At 42.3% G+C, this 22,834-nt stretch overlaps 1 protein-coding gene across 3 annotated transcripts in view; it reads left to right on the top strand.

Annotated features, from left to right (window-relative positions):
* The window catches only part of LOC135515810 (synaptotagmin-1-like), a 236,401-nt gene extending 222,295 nt beyond the window's left edge, over positions 1–14,106 (top strand). For all 3 annotated transcript variants that reach the window (XM_064939554.1, XM_064939552.1, XM_064939553.1), the window contains exons 10-11: positions 4,022–4,155; positions 9,990–14,106. In XM_064939554.1, the coding sequence (XP_064795626.1) occupies positions 4,022–4,155; positions 9,990–10,196 (341 nt within the window). In that variant the 3' untranslated portion in view covers positions 10,197–14,106. The remainder of the gene's footprint in view (positions 1–4,021; positions 4,156–9,989) is intronic.
* Positions 14,107–22,834: the final 8,728 nt, after the last annotated feature.

Below are 22,834 nucleotides of genomic sequence, written 5' to 3'. Positions count from 1 at the left end.
TATCACACTTTGTCTCCGTCCTTTCTTTTTTTCTCCCTTTCCCTCTGTCCCATTGCCTTTCTTTCTCTCTTTTCCTTTCTCTCGGTTCTGCTTCTATTTTTCTCTGTCTCTCAGTGGACACTGCGCACACGGCTATGGGATAAAACTGCCAGTGAGCAATCAGCTCTTACAGATGTAGGGTCTTAATTTGAGACAGTTTTCTACAGCAGGAAAACAAGCCTGCAACAACAGGAAATGTAAATTATTATGTGAATTATAATTCATCTACTTCATCTACATTCTTGTAGGGGTTGATACATTTTTCATTAATAAAGCAAATCAAGTCTGAAAATTCACAGGTAGCCTAGCCTAGTGGTAAGAGCATTGGGCCAGTAACCGGGAGGTTGCTGGATTGAATCCCCGATACAAATCTGTTGTTCTTCCCCTGAGCAAGGCAGTTAACCCACTATTCCTTGGGCGCCGAAGACATGGAAGTCAATTATGGCAACCCTCCGCATCTCTCTGATTCAGAGGGGTTGGGTTAAATGCGGAAGACACATTTCAGTTGAATACATTAAGTTGGACAACTGACAAGGTATCCTCCTTTCCCTCTAAGTTGGATAACAGATGTTTACCATTGCTTTCAAAATGTTTGCCATTGCTAGGAATCCCACAGATGTTCCACAGACAAAACTGTAGAACAAATCCCTACAAAGCCCTACGCCATGAGCATCCAAGACAGCCTAATAAAGTCATCTGGGAGCCACAGATACATCTAGATTATGAGAACCAGCAGTATTTTAGAACAAGAGAGCATTATGAGGATTGATACTGATACCTTGCTTCATTGGTGCATTACCATGCTGGTGCTCAATTGTAACTGCCACCCTTTCCCTTAATGTGATTGGTCGTTTAGCTCAATTACCATGCCATATCCTATCCTATTTCTTTGTGTTTGTTGATCCTAGAACCAACAACGCTGTCTCATCTTCAAAGATAAATGGCGTGACCTGTTTTCATTAAGATAAGTCTGTGTCTACTATCTAACTCGAATTGGTTTCAATGGCAGTCCATTACCAAGGCTCATTAGCTCTCCAAAACTCAAGTGTCTTGTCTCAAACAGGGTGCCACTCCACACCCTCCTCTCCCCCCTCCACTTCCCGCTTGTCATTAGCATTCCGAAAGGAGTAAAAGAAATCTAGTCCAACATCTTGATTGCCAATGATAAAGCAGGAAGGCTGATGGGTGAGTCTGCATCTTTTAATGGTCCTTTGGACCTGATTACCAGAGAGAGGGGGGCCACAGGGCCGGCCACAGCAGGCCCACTCTGGAGAGGCTTCAGTCTTCATTATTGGGGAAGGGAAATGAGGCCCTTCAGTGAAAGTGGCGAAAACATGAACCACTTGAAAAAGCAGCGAAATTCTATTTATAGAAATTGTGCGCAACCTTGTTTCTCTTGCATATGATTTGAAATGGGTTTGTAAGTAGGGTGAATATTATCAGACTGTGTGATTCCTCTCCGTGTTGATATATCCAAATAAAGTGACAGACAAGATGTGACTGAAACATATGAGTGTATAGACACTAGAAAGGGAGGGTGTATATGCCTGGCAGTAGGTTCTAACCTGGCCCTCTCTTCTTTCCTCAGATCCCTACGTGAAGATCCACCTGATGCAGTGGGTTCTAACCTGGCCCTCTCTTCTTTCCTCAGATCCCTACGTGAAGATCCACCTGATGCAGTAGGTTCTCACTTGGCCCTCTCTTCTTTCCTCAGATCCCTACGTGAAGATCCACCTGATGCAGTAGGTTCTAACCTGGCCCTCTCTTCTTTCCTCAGATCCCTACGTGAAGATCCACCTGATGCAGTAGGTTCTAACCTGGCCCTCTCTTCTTTCCTCAGATCCCTACGTGAAGATCCACCTGATGCAGTAGGTTCTAACCTGGCCCTCTCTTCTTTCCTCAGATCCCTACGTGAAGATCCACCTGATGCAGTGGGTTCTAACCTGGCCCTCTCTTCTTTCCTCAGATCCCTACGTGAAGATCCACCTGATGCAGTGGGTTCTAACCTGGCCCTCTCTTCTTTCCTCAGATCCCTACGTGAAGATCCACCTGATGCAGTAGGTTCTAACCTGGCCCTCTCTTCTTTCCTCAGATCCCTACGTGAAGATCCACCTGATGCAGTGGGTTCTAACCTGGCCCTCTCTTCTTTCCTCAGATCCCTACGTGAAGATCCACCTGATGCAGTAGGTTCTAACCTGGCCCTCTCTTCTTTCCTCAGATCCCTACGTGAAGATCCACCTGATGCAGTAGGTTCTAACCTGGCCATCTCTTCTTTCCTCAGATCCCTACGTGAAGATCCACCTGATGCAGTAGGTTCTAACCTGGCCCTCTCTTCTTTCCTCAGATCCCTACGTGAAGATCCACCTGATGCAGTAGGTTCTCACCTGGCCCTCTCTTCTTTCCTCAGATCCCTACGTGAAGATCCACCTGATGCAGTGGGTTCAAACCTGGCCCTCTCTTCTTTCCTCAGATCCCTACGTGAAGATCCACCTGATGCAGTGGGTTCTAACCTGGCCCTCTCTTCTTTCCTCAGATCCCTACGTGAAGATCCACCTGATGCAGTAGGTTCTAACCTGGCCCTCTCTTCTTTCCTCAGATCCCTACGTGTAGATCCACCTAATGCAGTGGGTTCTAACCTGGCCCTCTCTTCTTTCCTCAGATCCCTACGTGAAGATCCACCTGATGCAGTGGGTTCTAACCTGGCCCTCTCTTCTTTCCTCAGATCCCTACGTCAAGATCCACCTGATGCAGTGGGTTCTAACCTGGCCCTCTCTTCTTTCCTCAGATCCCTACGTGAAGATCCACCTGATGCAGTGGGTTCTAACCTGGCCCTCTCTTCTTTCCTCAGATCCCTACGTCAAGATCCACCTGATGCAGTGGGTTCTAACCTGGCCCTCTCTTCTTTCCTCAGATCCCTACGTGAAGATCCACCTGATGCAGTGGGTTCTAACCTGGCCCTCTCTTCTTTCCTCAGATCCCTACGTGAAGATCCACCTGATGCAGTGGGTTCTAACCTGGCCCTCTCTTCTTTCCTCAGATCCCTACGTGTAGATCCACCTGATGCAGTAGGTTCTAACCTGGCCATCTCTTCTTTCCTCAGATCCCTACGTGAAGATCCACCTGATGCAGTGGGTTCTAACATGGCCCTCTCTTCTTTCCTCAGATCCCTACGTGAAGATCCACCTGATGCAGTAGGTTCTAACCTGGCCCTCTCTTCTTTCCTCAGATCCCTACGTGAAGATCCACCTGATGCAGTGGGTTCTAACCTGGCCCTCTCTTCTTTCCTCAGATCCCTACGTGAAGATCCACCTGATGCAGTGGGTTCTAACCTGGCCCTCTCTTCTTTCCTCAGATCCCTACGTGAAGATCCACCTGATGCAGTGGGTTCTAACCTGGCCCTCTCTTCTTTCCTCAGATCCCTACGTGAAGATCCACCTGATGCAGTGGGTTCTAACCTGGCCCTCTCTTCTTTCCTCAGATCCCTACGTGAAGATCCACCTGATGCAGTAGGTTCTAACCTGGCCCTCTCTTCTTTCCTCAGATCCCTACGTGAAGATCCACCTGATGCAGTGGGTTCTAACCTGGCCCTCTCTTCTTTCCTCAGATCCCTACGTGAAGATCCACCTGATGCAGTGGGTTCTAACCTGGCCCTCTCTTCTTTCCTCAGATCCCTACGTGAAGATCCACCTGATGCAGTGGGTTCTAACCTGGCCCTCTCTTCTTTCCTCAGATCCCTACGTGAAGATCCACCTGATGCAGTAGGTTCTCACTTGGCCCTCTCTTCTTTCCTCAGATCCCTATGTGAAGATCCACCTGATGCAGTAGGTTCTAACCTGGCCCTCTCTTCTTTCCTCAGATCCCTACGTGAAGATCCACCTGATGCAGTGGGTTCTAACCTGGCCCTCTCTTCTTTCCTCAGATCCCTACGTGAAGATCCACCTGATGCAGTGGGTTCTAACCTGGCCCTCTCTTCTTTCCTCAGATCCCTACGTGAAGATCCACCTGATGCAGAACGGGAAGAGGCTGAAGAAGAAGAAGACGACAATCAAGAAGAACACCCTCAACCCTTACTACAACGAGTCCTTCAGCTTTGAAGTGCCATTCGAGCAAATCCAGGTAAAGGTGTTGTACATTGCCATGCACATCTTGGGAGTTCTCCATGTTGTTGAAGCATTAAGACTAGATCTAATTGAGCTCAGTCATAAACCACCAAGTCAAGTTTTTTTTAAAGGATACTTCAAATAAGGCTTAGTGCCAACACCTAGACCAATGACAAGGAGATTGTGTTCAAAAGCTTGTGGCTACTAAGAGTGAATTGGTGGCTTAAAATTAGCATGTGAATGTGTGCTCTTTGGTCTGTACAGTATAATCAGTCTCAGGCTCTATTCATCATGGGCCTGATTCAGACTTAGTAAATGTACACCTTTCCTATGCACTTCTCAGTAGTTGGTTTTCAGGCTTACCTAATGCAGGCGCGTAATGCATTAGTGTACCTCAAATTTTTATTTTGTCGACAGACTAAAATACATTGAAGGAACGGGTTCAGAATATAGGGATCAATGTAAGAAAGCCATCTACTGTATATATATGCATATTCAGCTCAGTTTCAGCACCAACTGGTAAATAAAAAAATACTCTGATCTTGTAGACTTTATGGTTAGGAAAGTATGTATGAATCATATTTTACAGGTTTGGAGTGTGTCTACGCACAAAATTGATTGATGACAGTTGAGATACTCAAGTTCCTTCCATTAAATATTAGAAGGTGGAAGTAGATGTACTATAGGGGTTGAACAGCAGTCCTATAAATCTACCCTGATCCTCACTAATCATGGAACTCTATGACAACGGTCCAGTCATCGTGAACCTTGAACCAGCCTTAAACTGCTACGTGTGGTCTGAGTTCCATATTGACTCAAGTAGGCTATGAGTAGGCTGTCCCAAATGATTTCACAATGCAGTAGCCTAATATGATCCACTAATGCTAGCAACCCTCAGGAACAACTACACAGACATGACAGAGGAAAGAAAAGTAAACAGAATGGAATCGTTTAAAATGTAGGCAACAAATTTAAAGGAAACTAACACCTAAGTGACAGTTATAAATCTATGTGTGGCTCCCGATAGTGGCTAATATTTAACAATACATATTGTGAAATTAAACTGCCAAAAGTCTGGGTATATAATTAAAACATTCTAAAGCGCAATTTGGCAGATTCGGTCCGACAGAAGCCTGTAGCTTGGGTCTCCAAATTTCATCTATGCAAATTATGAGAGCATACAAATAAAATCAGATTAACGGCACAGCTATTTACAGCTTACTTCACTGTAGGAAAGGGGACACAATGCATATCATGTTGATATGATTTTTAGTTTGCTTGCATATGACTGGTTTAACATTTGTCTCCATGGATCATAAGGAAAAATCATCTCACCTCAAATCAAATTGTATTTGTCACCGACACATGGTTAGCAGATGTTAATGCGAGTGTAGCAAAATGCTTGTGTTTCTAGTTCTTACCATGCAGTAATATCTTACAAGCAATCTAACCTAACAATTTCACAACTACCTTATACACACAAGTGTAAAGAAATTAATAAGAATATGTACATAAAAATATATGATTGAGCGATGGCCGAACGGCATAGGCAAGATGCAGTAGATGGTATAGAGTACAATGTTTAGTGCCTTGCGAAAGTATTCGGCCCCCTTGAACTTTGCAACCTTTTGCCACATTTCAGGCTTCAAACATAAAGATATAAAACTGTATTTTTTGTGAAGAATCAACAACAAGTGGGACACAATCATGAAGTGGAACGACATTTATTGGATATTTCAAACTTTTTTAACAAATCAAAAACTGAAAAATTGGGCGTGCAAAATTATTCAGCCCCCTTTACTTTCAGTGCAGCAAACTCTCTCCAGAAGTTCAGTGAGGATCTCTGAATGATCCAATGTTGACCTAAATGACTAATGATGATAAATACAATCCACCTGCGCAGAGAGCATCATGAAGAACAAGGAACACACCAGGCAGGTCCGAGATACTGTTGTGAAGAAGTTTAAAGCCGGATTTGGATACAAAAAGATTTCCCAAGCTTTAAACATCCCAAGGAACACTGTGCAAGTGATAATATTGAAATGGAAGGAATATCAGACCACTGCAAATCTACCAAGACCTGGCCGTCCCTCTAAACTTTCAGCTCATACAAGGAGAAGACTGATCAGAGATGCAGCCAAGAGGCCCATGATCACTCTGGATGAACTGCAGAGATCTACAGCTGAGGTGGGAGACTCTGTCCATAGGACAACAATCAGTCGTATATGGCCAGATTTGTGCATTTATGGAAGAGTGGCAAGAAGAAAGCAATATCTTAAAGATATCCATAAAAAGTGTTGTTTAAAGTTTGCCACAAGCCACCTGGGAGACACACCAAACATGTGGAAGAAGGTGCTCTGGTCAGATGAAACCAAAATGGAACTTTTTGGCAACAATGCAAAACGTTATGTTTGGCGTAAAAGCAACACAGCTCATCACCCTGAACACAACATCCCCACTGTCAAACATGGTGGTGGCAGCATCATGGTTTGGGCCTGCTTTTCTTCAGCAGGGACAGAGAAGATGGTTAAAATTGATGGGAAGATGGATGGAGCCAAATACAGGACCATTCTGGAAGAAAACCTGATGGAGTCTGCAAAAGACCTGAGACTGGGATGGAGATTTGTCTTCCAACAAGACAATGATCCAAAACATAAAGCAAAATCTACAATGGAATGGTTCAAAAATAAACATATCCAGGTGTTAGAATGGTCAAGTCAAAGTCCAGACCTGAATCCAATCGAGAATTTGTGGAAGAACTGAAAACTGCTGTTCACAAATGCTCTCCATCCAACCTCACTGAGCTAGATCTGTTTTGCAAGGAGGAATGGGAAAAAATTTCGGTCTCTCGATGTGCAAAACTGATAGCGACATACCCCACGCGACTTACAGCTGTAATCGCAGCAGAAGGTGGCGCTACAAAGGGGGCTGAATAATTTTGCACGCCCAATTTTTCACTTTTTGATTTGTTAAAAAAGTTTGAAATATCCAATAAATGTCGTTCCACTTCATGGTGTCCCACTTGTTGTTGATTCTTCACAAAAAAATACAGTTTTATATCTTTATGTTTGAAGCCTGAAATGTGGCAAAAGGTCGCAAAGTTCAAGGGGGCTGAATACTTTCGCAAGGCACTGTATACACATGAGATGAGTAATGTAGGGTATGCAGCAGCCACTCAATGTTAGTGGTGGCTGTTTAACAGTCTGATGGCCTTGAGATAGATGCTGTTTTTCAGTCTCTCAGTGCCTGCTTTGATGCACCTGTACTGACATCGCCTTCTGGATGATAGCTGGGTGAACAGGCAGTGGCTCGGGTGATTGTTGTCCTTGATGATCTTTATGGCCTTCCTGTGACATCGGGTGGTGTAGGTGTCCTAGAGGGCAGGTAGTTTGCCCCCGGTGATGCGTTGTTCAGACCTCACCACCCTCTGGAGAGCCTTATGGTTGTGGCAGAGCAGTTGCTGTACCAGGCGGTGACACATCCCGACAGGATGCTTTCAAATGTGCATCTGGGAAAGTTTGTGAGTGTTTTTGGTGACAAGACTAATTTCTTCAGCCTCCTGAGGTTGAAGAGGTGCTGCTGTGCCTTCTTCGCCATGCTGTCTGTGTGGGTGGACCATTTCAGTTTGTCCGTGATGTGTACGCCAAGGAACATAAACTTAACATAACATAAAATCCACCTTCTCCACTACTGTCTCGTCGATGTGAATAGGGGGGTGCTCTCTCTGCTGTTTCCTGACGTCCACGATCATCTCTTTTGTTTTGTTGACATTGAGTGTGAGGTTATTTTCCTGACACCACACTCCAAGGGCCCTCACCTCTTCCCTGTAGGCCGTCTCGTCGTTGTTGGTAATCAAGCCTACCACTGTAGTGTCGTCTGCAAACTTGATGATTGAGTTGGAGGCGTGCATTGCCACGCAGTCATGGATGAACAGTGAGTACAGGAGAGGGCTGAGAACGCACCATTGTGGTGCCCCAGTGTTGAGGATCAGCGGGGTGGAGATGTTGTTACCTACACTCACCACCTCTAAAACAATTGCTATGTGTATTTACAATTCTCTTCTCCAAATGGATTACTCATTTACCTAGCTCTTATCAATAGCTCTTATCACACTTTAAATGACTGTGCATGGAGAATGCTGTTATTTCTATCAAAAAAAGAAAGTACATGCTTTTCCCACTTGGAACCGGCAGGTTTGCTCGATCTTATTCATGGTTTCTTCCCACACGAAGGTGGTAGAATGATGAGGGAGTTAAGTCAAGTTCAGAATGCAGTGTATTTTGTAGACACACCTCCGTCACACCTTCATTTCATTGGTCTCCACCCCAAACGAATAGCGTGTGAAAAGAATGCTGTTTTCATGATTAAGTTCAAGGTCAGAATGCTCATAGAGAAAAAAGTGCATAAAAAGGGAATTATGTTTCCATTTACACACGCTTAACTCGGGTCGGAATTCCCCCCCATTTGCATTCTCATTAAATGCCTTAATTTCACAAGTTTACAAGACAATTGCACAGGGGAGTGGTGAGAAGTAATGCCATTCTCAACACATCATCGATTACATGCCTTTGGCATGTGATTACATTTGGTCTTTCAAATATCTCTTCTTCACGGTGCAATTCAGTACCTTTTTTTATCCAGTGCGATGAAATGTATATAGAGTACGGTTTAGTATGGCACTCGCACTGTTTGAGGACAAATGACTTTATGAGAAAGCACTTTAAAGCTACTAGGCCCAGAGAATTAAAGAAGATAAAGTGCATGCAAATTGGACCAAGGGGGAATTATCTGTGAGCGGGCGTCTAAACGCCAGGCATAAAAAGTAATTGCCTATAATTGATTTAGCACTTCACAGCTCACAAACCACGAGTTTGGTTCCACGTGCCTCCGTTTCAATTCACAGCACAACCCCGCCAAGCCTGTGAGGATGCCAATCAGAACATCCCATACCCATTGGAGAGACAGAGGGGTGACAGTGGAGGAAGCCTATACTGCTAAGTACACTCCCGCCTCCACAGAGGGTCTTTCTCTTTAAAGGGATAGAACAACCCAAATACAAGTGTCTCTGTCGTTGTTATGCCTCAAAGTGATTTGAGGGGGTCGACTATCTCTTTCAAAGCCACTTGACTCCAACTGACAGGCTGAGGGACTTGGTGCAGCGTTTCATTGCATGCTTTGGGAGAACAGTGACTCGGCACCTACACAGGTAGAGCAGCTCCTCTCTCCTCTCTCATGTGGATCTTAGGGTGCCGATTCATATTCCCTTCCAGCAGATGACGCACGGATCACCACTCATTGCTGAGACACTTTGAATAAACACATGCTGAGGCTGAAATGTTGACCTCTGAGTGAGATTACAATCTGTTGTGCGTTTGGCTCTGGAAAGATTCAGGCCCAGTCTTCAAATGGTGTATACTGCTAATAAGCACGTAGGACTGGCTCTTCGAGGGAGCGTATCACTCTTCACTCAAATAGGCCACTCTGTTAGTCAGGAGCATTTGACAGAGTGGAGGTTACTCCCACTTGTCTTCTAATTGTATTGCTTTTGGTATTTGAGAAATTAGCCAAGGTCGTTCTGTAGGTCATCGAGCAGAGCCTTCATCATTGTGCTCAGTAGAGGAAGTAGGCTGTCTGGGGACTTGAGACAATATTATTATTCTCTGTTACGTTGGGTGAATACTGGGTGCTCAAGAAAACGTCTCAGCACCACACAAATCATAAAACGTCCGTGACTATAGTCTGGGAGCTTTAGATGTTGCCAGTACATTACTTTAGTTACCTGTACAGTGTGTGTATCCCACAAACTCATCATTTCTTCCAATGTCTTCCTCCCTACTTTTCCCCTTACAGAAAGTTCAAGTTGTTGTAACCGTTCTGGACTATGACAAGATCGGCAAGAACGATGCCATCGGCAAGGTCTTTGTGGGCCTCAACAGCTCGGGGACGGAGCTGCGCCACTGGTCGGATATGCTGGCCAACCCCAGGAGACCCATCGCCCAGTGGCACGTGCTGAAGGTGGAGGAGGAAGTGGACGCTCAGCTCTCCACAAAAAAATAGGCAGGGCCCTTTCAGCACCTTCCCCATAGTGCTCTTTAGCCAGTATGTGTAAATACCTCAGTGATATATGAGTCCATCCACCGTCAAACCAATCCAGCCAACACCCATCCTTCCCACCAACCCCATACTACTTGTCTTATCGCCTTCTTTTGGAATTGTCAATGGTTCTTTCAAACCCCTAGGCCCTGTCGTTTAGATTTGTGTTTCTATTTGTCAGGTTGGGAGTCCCCGCCCCTGACTATGTTGTCCATCTCTGCACCCTGATTCCCCTTAACCAAATTCCCCCTTCTTTTAAGCAATATGATCTGTATAGATAGCGCATGACTGAAAGGCATTTATTGTACCACAGTTGTATATATCAGTCTGCAGACAAAAATGATTTCTAGTTTATGTTGGTATGTTGTTACCCGTTTCCTAATCTATGTATATCTGGATGTTTTTAATAAGATGTTCTATTTTAAATTATGTAAATGCAGATATAGGAGAGACGATATTATATATTACAGGATAAAACATTTTGACCTTATTGCATTCCAGAGGAAGAAGAAAGCAATTCCAACCTGTAAGATGCTAATGGAAGTATAGTCACATTGTAAAGGACGGTGTCTGGCTTTATGTTTACTAATGAACCATTGCAGAAAAAAAGTTGGAATACACAGAAAACTAGGCCGTTAACTACTATCGTTTCATGGGAAAATATATGCTGCTGGATAGTATACAAGCACATGGTTTCTTATACACCTTTTTATACACATTTCTCCATCAGAGGACCTACTTGTTTTGCTTGAAACACAATGTTCTGGAGGATCTCTCAAATCGATGCAAACCGGTTAGCCTTTTTCCTTTTCCTTAAGCAGGGCATCACCTTGTGACACAGTCAGTTACTTCGAAGTGAAATAGGTCCTCATTTGAAAGGCCATCTTTTCATTAAATGCTTTACTTTTTACAGACCGGTCCTCTTAAACCCAAATGACTATTCCGCCAAACCCCCCTCGGAAACTGATCCCATATGAAATAGAATCAAGCAGTAGCCATTGTGTCCTTAAGCTTGTTAAACAATATTTACTTTCAATAGCCTTGTTGTTGGAAACGGATTATGTTCAGGACATTGGAGTCTCAAGGTCTCCATAGATGGAACAAAGAGTTTTGACTCTAATGCTTTTAGATGACTATTTTTTAGATAAATTCAGCTGATTTTTTTGTAAACTGCATGATTTTTTAAACAATATTTGCTAAAGGCTGGGATGGGGGGGGGGATCTACCAACACCATGGGGCTGTCTCTTATGATAACATCCCCTTGCCTTCAATCTATTTAATCTAGATTAAAGCTGAAGTGAGTGATTTGATGGGTCAGTATATGATTATTATATTGACTGGAAGTAAAGTGAGTTTCTAAACACTGCCATTTTCAGGGAGGTGACACATGTATAGTAACCTTCTCTCCATGCACACTCCCACTAGGTAGTGGTCGTAGCTTTGGTTTATCGGGAACAATGTATTTGGCTGCACAAGGTGCCCTAAATAGCAGCTTTGTGTTGCCTTCTCACAGTGGCAATAGAGCCATGTTATACTGCCAATCTTACTTTCTGTACGGCTACTGTTTTGCACTGTATGTCTTTGAACCGGCAATAGCTTGTTGACTTCTTTACACTATGTTGACGGGCCTTATTTAAGGACGCTCAATGCGCAGGGGAGCTTCTGGTTCTTGGTATTTACTTAAAGGAACAGTACATAAAAGCAACAACCATATACTGTATCTTTTCGTTGAGTAAACCGTAGTTAGCCAGTTTTCTATTGTTGGCTCTCAGTACAACACCAAGAGAACAATGGGATATAAACAATGACTGTAAAAGTTAATGGTCTGCATAGGGGATAATATTTGTTTATATGTCCTTTACTACGGTCCAATAAGAGGAATACGTTAGACGCTTGAATCCATGAAATCCGTGAAGTCTCTTATCTTGGAGGAACCTCGATGCATATACTGGATGCTAGCTTCAGGAGTAGCTTCTAAATGTTTTCAATGTCGTTGTGTAGTTGATAGCACTATTATGAAAAAGCTATTTGTCATTCCATAGGCGTCTCTGAGGAAAGCTTTGTGTGTCACTGTGACTGCCGTGCGTGCTTAGAGGTGTAGACTTTATCAATAGCGACAAGTTTGTTCTGTAGTGACGTTGTACTGCCATTTCCCTTCCACATGCTGAGAGAGTGCGTGGCATCGTCAGTTCTTATAACTGTGCAGCGGCTGGTTGGTTGATTGACAGGGCTACACACAGGAGTTCTAGAACGTTTTATGGGAGAGCGAGAGTGGTGGGATTCACACAGCATTTCGTTGAGCACTGTGCAATACTTGTGTGTTCATCCCATAGTGTTGTGTGGGTTGTGTTTGCCCGAGAAAAAAATGAATATTTAAAGTTTAAAGACTCCTATCAAGTGAGACGTATTCCTCTCCAGTGAGATGGTTAGGACACAGCACATATAGATTCTATGGTGGTTGGAGCCTGATGTCTAAAATCCTTCTGTTAAGGGTTCCCTCCTATCCAGTTAGTTTTTTCTTGCACACAGATTCGGCTTCAGAAGTTTCAGGACATAGTGGGATTGGGAAATACCTAAATATGGCGCACGCACACACACGGAAACATTTAAATGACCCCTCACCCTCTGAAAGTACATATGTACATATTTTCATCATTTTCCAAAAAGTGATTTATTTATCATATTGAAATGGTCATGATTATTACCGAAATGTATCACATCTTGTCATGACAACTTCATCCATCATTGTATCAACCTGATCTACTATATCTAATTATGATTATTTTTTATTAATAAGTTATGTTTTACAACCCTGTTGAAAATACTTTTATATTTGAAATGAAAACTCTGAATGTACAGTATGGACTGTGTGTTTGTGGTGATTAACTGTGAGATTAGTAGTTGGTACTTTTCTTTCATTGTTGCAAAAATATGTTGATTTGTGTGTGTTTTAATTAATTAATTTAAATACCCTTTTGGGTAGACCTTCCCCGGATAAACTATACATTCCAGAAACGTTGAACATACATTTAATCACAGCAGTATGTGCCCTAATGAATTACATTCCCTCTTGAACTATATATTTTTTCATTTAACATATTTATTATGCATCCTTTAAATCATGAATTACAAAAAAAACGCTTGTTTAAATAAAACAAGGATAAAACGTAGGCTCGGTATTTGAATGGAAGGAGCAGATCCACAGGGGTACGACTAAATCACTAAAGAAAGGCTGTAATCGGTATTTAAAGGGGAAGGAAATCAAAATGCTTCAACAAAGGAAAAGGAAAGCATCAAACTCTTGAGGGGCGGACACTACAGTAAGAGGCAGCATTACAGGATCAGATTGTGAGGTATGTAACTTACTGTACCACAAGAAAAACCACTAGCTGCAATGTAATGCTACTCATACTGGTCCCCCTACTAAATCATGGAAGCAAAACCCCTCACATCCTATTCAAGAAAAGCCCATACATCTCACTGTGTGACCAGAAACATATAAGATTCTCTAAAATGACGACAACAAAAAGCCACTCTAACCTTTCAAGACGAAGCTGTGTAAAGTATTAGAGTCTGATGCTGTAGAAAGATCCTAGTTGCCTTTGTGTATATCAACTGCCTGCTTGAGTATTTCTGTGTTGACATTTTCTCTGTAATCTTGTACAACTGTTTGGGCTGTTTTTCCTGCCATATCGCTCGCGGTGACAGCGAGCTGACAGTTACTGTATATTGCTGTGTATACCTTCATTTTTTATGAGGTGTTTTACAGTTTTGTTTCACTTTGTGTAGTGATTCACTCTGTGGAGTTTTTTTGACTGTTGTTATATAACTTCATATACACAAGTGATCAATAAAAATGTTTTATTTCCTGTTGATACAGAACCTTTTTCAAGTGCTTATTTTTTTCCGGATGCTGATTTGGTTCACTTACCACCTTTTTACGTGGATTTTGATGTGTGAGCAGATAATACTCACATTCACATGTTAGACAACATGCCTTCATCAGCACAAGAATAAGAAGCATTGAGTGGATTTAATAATAAACATTGAGTGCATATGAAGCCTAGATGTATTTTCATTATGAGCCAGATCTAGGAATTGCTGTGATCTATTTAAACACAAGAGACCAGAGAAATGTATAAGAGTGTGGCGGTATAGCAGCAACAGTGGCATCTAGTGGTCAAAATGTGGTAAATTCACACTAAATAATCCAAGTGATTTAATATTACAAAAAATGTATGAGGGGGAAAAACATCTCCAGATTCACAGGGAATACATTACATTGTATGGATAAGCAATACTACAAGCCACAGCTTCATACTACGTGTCAGACATAGAGAACTGATACAGTATATTGGTTGTTGGGGTAGCAGACGTGGGGTATGTGTGTGTGTCTGTGTGTGACTTTTTGACCATTCGTTTTGTAGAAAGGATGTCAGCTACTATATTTAGTGAATATTATATGAACCCTATATATTTAAATGGTCAATTTGGATGCAATTAATTCGTGTAATTTCCCAGCAATCCAATTATATTTCAACAAAATAATGCTGCATGAATGCTAATCGTATCTGTTTTTAACCACATAAATTATTTCAGAACAATCTGAGATGGTGGGTGTCAAAATCCTTTATTTTCCTTTTAGAGAGATGGAATGACCCTACAATCATTCAGACATTATCAAATGACATTATCAAATTATCAAATTCATTCATTATACTTAATACATTAGTAACATTTTTATTTATTTATTTGAAATGTATTTAACCTTTATTTAACCAGGAAGGCTAGTTAAGAACAAGTTCTCATTTGAAACTGAGACCTGGCCAAGATAAAGCAAAGCAGTTCGACACATATAACAACACACAGTTACACACGGAATAAACAAACATACAATCAATAACACAGTAGTAAAATCTATATACAGCATGTGCAAATGAGGTAAGATAAGGGAGGTAAGGCAATAAATAGGCCGTGGTGGCAAAGTAATTACAATATAGCAATTAAACACTGGAATAGTAGATGTGCAGAAGATGAATGTGCAAGTAGAGATACTGGGGTGCAAAGGAGCAAGATAAATAAAGAAATAAATACAGTATGGGATGAGGTAGATTGGATGGGCTATTTACACTATGTACAGGTGCAGTGATCTGTGAGCTGCTCTGACAGCTGGTGCTTAAAGCTAGTGAGGGAGAAAAGTGTTTCCAGTTTCAGAGCTTTTTGTAGTTCGTTCCAGTCAATGGCAGCAGAGAACTGGAAGGAGAGGCTGCCAAAGGAAGAATTGTCTTTGGGGGTGACCAGTGAGATATACCTGCTGGAGCACGTGCTACGGCTGGGTGCTGCTATGGTGACCAGTGAGCTGAGATGAGGTGGGGCTTTACCTACCAGAGACTGAAAGATGACCTGGAGCCAGTGGGTTTGATGACGAGTATGAAGCGAGGGCCAGCCAACGAGAGAGTACAGGACGCAGTGGTGGGTAGTATATGGGGCTTTGGTGAAAAAACGGATGGCACTGTGATAGACTGCATCCAATTTTTTTGAGCAGAGTGTTGGAGGCTATTTTGTACATGACATCGCAGAAGTCGAGGATCGGTAGGGTGGTCAGTTTGACGAGGGTATGTTTGGCAGCATGAGTGAAATATGCTTTGTTGCAAAATAGGAAGCCAATTCTATATTTCATTTTGGATTGGAGATGTTTAATGTGAGTCTGGAAGGAGAGTTTACAGTCTACCCAGACACCTAGGTATTTGTTGTTGTACACAACAGGTACGTCCAGAGTAGTGACACTGGACGGCGGGGCAGATGGAGGCTGCGATCGGTTGAAGAGCATGCATTTAGTTTGACCTGCATTTAAGATCAATTGGAGGCCACTGAAGGAGAGTTGTATGGCATTGAAGCTCACCTGGAGGTTAGTTAACACAGTGTTCAAAGAAGGGCAAGAGTTATACAGAATGGTGTCGTCTGAGTAGAGGCGGATCAAAGAATCACCAGCAGCAAGAGCGACATCATTGATGTTTACAGAGAAGAGAGTCGGCCTGAGAATTTAACCCTGTGGCACCCCTATAGAGACTGGCAGAGGTCCGGGCAACAGGCCCTCCGATTTGACATACTGAACTCTATCAGATAAGTAGTTGGTGAACCAGGCGAGGCAAACATTTGAGAAACCAAGGATGTTGAGTCTGCCAATAAGAATGTTGTGATTGACAGAGTCGAAAGCCTTATTCAGGTCGATGAATACGGCTGCACAGTAATGTCTCTTATCGATGGCGGTTATGATATCGTTAGAGGACCTTGAGCGTGGCTGAGGTGCACCCATGACCAGCTCTGAAACCAGATTGCATAGCGGAGAAGGTATAGTGGGATTCGAAATGGTCGGTAATCTGTTTGTTAACTTGGCTTTTGAAGAGCTTAGAAAGGCAGGGTAGAATAGATATAGGTCTGTAGCAGTTTGGGTCTAGAGTGTCTCCTCCTTTGAAGAGTGGGATGACCGCGGCAGCTTTCCAATCTATGGGAATCTCAGATGATACGAAAGAGAGGTTGAACAGGCTAGTAGTAGGGGTTGCAACAATTTCGGCAGATCATTTTAGAAAGAGAGGGTCCAGATTGTCGAGCCCGGCTGATCTGTAGGGTTGCAGATTTTGCAGATCTTTCAGAACATCAGCAATCTGGATTTGGGTGTAGGAGAAGTGGGGGAGGTTTGGGCTTGTTGCTGTGGGGAGCGCAGGGCTGTAGCCAGGTGGAATGCATGGCCAGCCGTAGAGAAATGCTTATTGAAATTCTCAATTATAGTGGATTTATCTGTGATAACAGTGTTTCCTAGCCTCAGTGCAGTGGGCAGCTGGGAGGAGGTGATCTTATTCTCCATGAACTTTACAGTGTTCCAGAATATTTTGAGTTTGTGCTACAGGATGCAAATTTCTGCTTGAAAACACTTTTTGGGCATGCTTATTTAAGATGGTGAGGAAGGCACTTTTAAAGAAAAAACATGCATCTTCTACTGACGGGATGAGGTCAATATCATTCGAGGATAACCGGGCCATGTTGATTGGAAAGGCCTGCTCGCTGAAGTGTTTTAGGGAGTGCTTGACAGTGATGAGGGGTGGTCATTTGACCGCAGACCCATTACGGATGCAGGCAATGAGGCAGTGATCGCTGAGATCATGGTTGAAAACAACAAAGGTGTATTTGGAGGGCAAGTTGGTTAGGATGATATCTATATGGGTGCCCGTGTTTACGGATTTGGGGTTGAACCTGGTGGGTTCATTGATCATTTGTGTGAGACTGAGGGCATCAAGCTTAGATTGTAGGATGGCCGGGGTGTTAAGCATGTCACAGTTTAGGTCACCTAGCAGCACGAGCTCTGAAGATAGATGGGGGGCAATCAATTCACATATGGTGTCCAGGGCACAGCTGGGGACAGAGGGTGGTCTATAGCAAGCGGCAACAGTTTCTGGAAAGATGGATTTTTAAAAGTAGAAGTTCAAATTGTTTGGGTACAGACCTGGATAGTAAGACAGAACTCTGCAGGCCTTCTCTGCAGTAGATTGCAACTCCGTCCCCTTTGGCAGTTCTATCTTGTCGGAAAATGTTATAGTTAGGGATGGAAATTTCAGGGTCTTTGGTGGACTTCCTAAACCATGATTCAGACATGGCTAAAACAAATTTAGGGAGGAGGCTTCTAATGTTAACATGCATGAAACCAAGGCTTTTACGGTTACAGAAGTCAACAAATGAGAGCACCTGGGGAGTAGGAGTGGAGCTAGGCACTGCAGGGCCTGGATTAACCTCTACATCACCAGAGGAACAGAGGAGGAATAGGGTGAGGGTACGGCTAAGGCTATCAGGACTGGTTCGTTTAGTGCGTTCAGAGCAGAGGCTAAAAGGAGCCGGTTTCTGGGTGTGAGATAATAGATTCAAGGCATAATGTACAGACAAAGGTACGGTAGGATGTGAGTACATTGGATGTAAACCTAGCCATTGAGTAGTGATGAGAGAGATATTGTCTCTAGAGATGTTTAAACCAGGTGATGTCATCGCATATGTGGGATGTGGAACTAAATGGTCGGTTAAGGCATTTTGAGCAGGGCTCAGTAGGGATTAGCAGGGATTAGTAGGGTTCCGAGTAGCAGGGGGGTCCAAGTCCAATTGGCAAAGTAGGTATGGTGGCCCAAGAAATTGGCCGATGGATCTATACAGCTGACAGTCCAATATGCTCTAGACAGCTAGCAGCTAACAGGCCGCGGTTAGCGGATGGACATTCAGGGGTGGTCGCGATGTAGAGGCCAGTTGAGTACCCCCTTGAGCAGAATTACTTCGTAGTCCAGTCATGAAGGATCGGCGGGGTTCCGTGCTCCGTACCAACAGTAGAAGGGGTCCAGGTATTGTAGCCCAGGAGTGGCTGATGGGCATCTTTAGCTAACCGAGAGAAAGGGCCTAGCATGGGCTAGCTCCAAGCGAATTGGTGCTTGCTCATGCTAGGCCCTCCCGGTTACCGACGTTAGCCAGTACTCGGGTAGCAGCTAGCTAGCTGCGAAGATCCAGGTGAAAATGTCCAGAGCTTGCGTTAGGAATCCGGGGATATGGAGAGAAAATAGGTCTGGTTTGAGTCGCGTTGTACAAACTGGCGAGAGCTTTCCAGGCTAAAGGTTAGCTGATGACCGCTAGCAGTGGTTTGCTGACTACTAGCTAGTAGCTTGTGAGCTGACTAGCTCCTGTTGGGGGCATTCCGGATTCGAGGTGAATAATACTTTAGAAAAAAACAGATCTGCACCACATTGGGTGAGGCGGGTTGGAGGAGAGTGTTTTGAAGTTGAGTTTTAGAAAAAATAAGAAGAAAAAAGGTATAAGAAGAAAAATATATATAAATATACGGGACACGACGGGACAAAAGATGTCTGACTGCTACGCCATCTTGGATTTTAACATTAGTAGCAGTTCATATGTTTATTGCCGGGACAATGGAGATCGAACCCATAATTACTGATATACAGTGGGGCAAAAAAGTATTTAGTCAGCCACCAATTGTGCAAGTTCTCCCACTTAAAAAGATGAGAGAGGCCTGTAATTTTCATCTTAGGTACACTTCAACTATGACAGACAAAATGGAAAGAAAATCCAGAAAATCACATTGTAGGATTTTTAATGAATGTATATGCAAATTATGGTGGAAAATAAGTATTTGGTCAATAACAAAAGTTTATCTCAATACTTTGTTATATACCCTTTGCTGGCAATGACAGAGGTCAAAAGAATTTTGTAAGTCTTCACAAGGTTTTCACACACTGTTGCTGGTATTTTGGCCCATTCCTCCATGCAGATCTCCTCTAGAGCAGTGATGTTTTGGGGCTGTTGATGGGCAACACGGACTTTCAACTCCCTCCAAAGATTTTCTATGGGTTGAGATCTGGAGACTGGCTAGGCCACTCCAGGACCTTGAAATGCTTCTTACGAAGCCACTCCTTCGTTGCCCGGGCGGTGTGTTTGGGATCATTGTCATGCTGGAAGACCGAGCCACGTTTCATCTTCAATGCCCTTGCTGATGGAAGGAGGTTTTCACTCAAAATCTCACGATACATGGCCCCATTCATTTGTTCCTTTACACGGATCAGTCGTCCTGGTCCATTTGCAGAAAAACAGCCCCAAAGCATGATGTTTCCACCCCCATGCTTCACAGTAGGTATGGTGTTCTTTGGATGCAACTCAGCATTCTATGTCCTCCAAAGTTATATTTTGGTTTCATCTGACCACGTCACATTCTCCAAAACTTCTTCTGGATCATCCAAATGCTCTCTAGCAAACTTCAGACAGGTCTGGACATGTACTGGCTTAAGCAGGGGGACACGTCTGACACTGCAGGATTTGAGTCCCTGGCGGCGTAGTGTGTTACTGATGGTAGGCTTTGTTTCTTTGGTCCCAGCTCTCTGCAGGTCATTCACTAGGTCCCCCCGTGTGGTTCTGGGATTTTTGCTCACCGTTCTTGTGATCATTTTGACCCCACGGGGTGAGATCTTGCGTAGAGCCCCAGATCGAGGGAGATTATCAGTGGTCTTGTATGTCTTCCATTTCCTAATAATTGCTCCCACAGTTAATTTCTTCAAACCAAGCTGCTTACCTATTGCAGATTCAGTCTTCCCAGAGTGGTGCAGGTCTACAATTTTGTTTCTGGTGTCCTTTGACAGCTCTTTGGTCTTGACCATAGTGGAGTTTGGAGTGTGACTGTTTGAGGTTGTGGACAGGTGTCTTTTATACTGATAACAAGTTCAAGCAGGTGCCATTAATACAGGTAACGAGTGGAGGGCAGAGGAGCCTCTTAAAGAATAAGTTACAGGTCTGTGAGAGCCAGAAATCTTGCTTGTTTGTAGGTGACCAAATACTTATTTTCCACCATAATTTGCAAATAAATTCATTACAAATCCTGCAATGTGATTTTCTGGATTTTGTTTTCTCATTTTGTTTGTCATAGTTGAAGTGTACCTATGATGAAAATTACAGGCCTCTCTCATCTTTTTAAGTGGGAGAACTTGCGCAATTGGTGGCTGACTAAATACTTTTTTGCCCCACTGTATATAGCATTCTGTTGGAGGCAAGAATTGTAAAAAATAATTTTAATTGAAAAACTCAAAGTGTTGAATCAAGTGTTGTTTTTTGTTCCAGTTCATGTGCCATGGAATCAGTACATCAAAAATATCTTCCCATTTATTTTTCAGCCTGTATAGCGCAGCTGTCAAAATGTTTGTCCTCAAATTAAACTGGTATATTTGTCTATTTATGACAATTCCTTTCAGCCAATTTGTATCTTTAATATTTGGCAGGCAAATAAATAATAAATATTTTGATTATGATTTTAAAAAACTATTTATCTGGAGTAGGCAGTGCCATTAGTAATTAAGTAAATAAACTGTTTTTTTAATAAATATATAAATATTTTGATTATGATTTTAAAAAACTATTCATCTGGAGTAGGCAGTGCCATTAGTAATTAAGTAAATAAACTGTGGTAGGACCAATCACTTCATCAATATGATTTTTCCATAATTAGACAAGTATTTACCTCTCCATGGTTAAAGAATCTTATCTATTTTTTCAAACTTTCGATTGAAATTGATTGTGGTAAGTTCATTTATATTTTTTGAGATCTGAATACCAAGTATGTATACTTCACCATCCGTCCATTTTATTGTAAACTACAGGGTAGTGTAAACACTGTGTCTTTTAATGATCCAATACGTAATATGGTACACTTGTCATAATTAGTTTTTAGTCCAAAGAGGCTAGAAAAGTTATCAAGATCTTCAATAAGATGGTGCAGGGATCCAGATTGTGGACCTAAGAAAACATTTGAGTCATCGGTATACATTGGCAAAAAAAATTATCCCCTGGATTTCTAACCCTGTGATGTTCTCGTTGGATCTCATTGGCGGCAGGGTAGCCTAGTGGTTAGAGTGTTGGACTAGTAACTGAAAGATTGCATGTTTGAATCACTGAGCTGACAAGGTACAAATCTGTCGTTCTGCCCCTGAACAGGCAGTTAACCCACTGTTCCTAGGCAGTCATTGAAAATAAGAATTTGTTCTTAACTGACTTGCCTAGTAAAATAAAAAATAAAAAATTTAATAGCTAGCATTTCAATGGCCATAATAAATAGATATGGAGACAATGGACAGCCTTGTTTTACTCCTCTTAACCATTATTTACTATTTTACATCTGGGGTTGCTGTACATAACTTTAACTGATTGTATAATAGATTCACCTAAATTAAAGTAATCCAGGCATTTATATATAAATTCTAGTCATACTTTATCAAAACTGCTATGAAGACCAGGACTGATATCTTGATGTTTCACAATGTTCAATTGTTTCAAGTAATTGTCGTATATTATCTCCAATATATCGTCCATGTAAAAAACCTGTCTGATCAGGATGAACAACATCTGGTAAAACCTTTTTTATTCTATGTGCTATGCATTTCGCCAGGGGTTTTGCATCACAACATTGAAGTGTAAGAGGCCTCCAGTTTTTTAAATGGACTGGATCTTTATACTTACTACCTGGGTCTTGTTTTCATAATAATGAAATCAGACTTTCTTGTTTTGTACCTGAAAGTCTACCATTTGTATAGGAGTAATGAAAACATGCTAATAATGGATCTTTGAGTACATCAAAAAGGTATTATATACCTCTATTGGTATACCATCAAGCCCTGGTGTTTTTCCAGAATGAAAATATTTAAATTGTAATTATTCGCCTACCTCCTCATGCCTTTTGCACACAATGTATATAGACTCTTTTTTTTCTTTTTTTCTACTGTGTTATTGACTTGTTTATTGTTTACTCCATGTGTAACTCTGTGTTGTTGTCTGTTCACACTGCTATGCTTTATCTTGGCCAGGGCGCAGTTGTAAATGAGAAGTTGTTCTCAACTAGCCTACCTGGTTAAATAAAGGTGAAATAAATAAATAAATATATATATTTTTTAACTGCCTCAAAAAGTTCATCTTCTGTAAGTTGGCCTTCACACTGGTCTTTCTGTAAATGTGTTAATTTCACATTATTATTATTTTTATTAGGAAAGAAATGCTTACAGTTAGCATCATTCCGTGG

This window comes from Oncorhynchus masou, chromosome 27 (assembly GCF_036934945.1).
Source record: "Oncorhynchus masou masou isolate Uvic2021 chromosome 27, UVic_Omas_1.1, whole genome shotgun sequence".
In the NCBI taxonomy this organism is placed as follows: Eukaryota; Metazoa; Chordata; class Actinopteri; order Salmoniformes; family Salmonidae; genus Oncorhynchus; species Oncorhynchus masou.
Note: the sequence above shows the minus strand (reverse complement) of the source record. Positions and strands in the feature narration are given on the sequence as shown.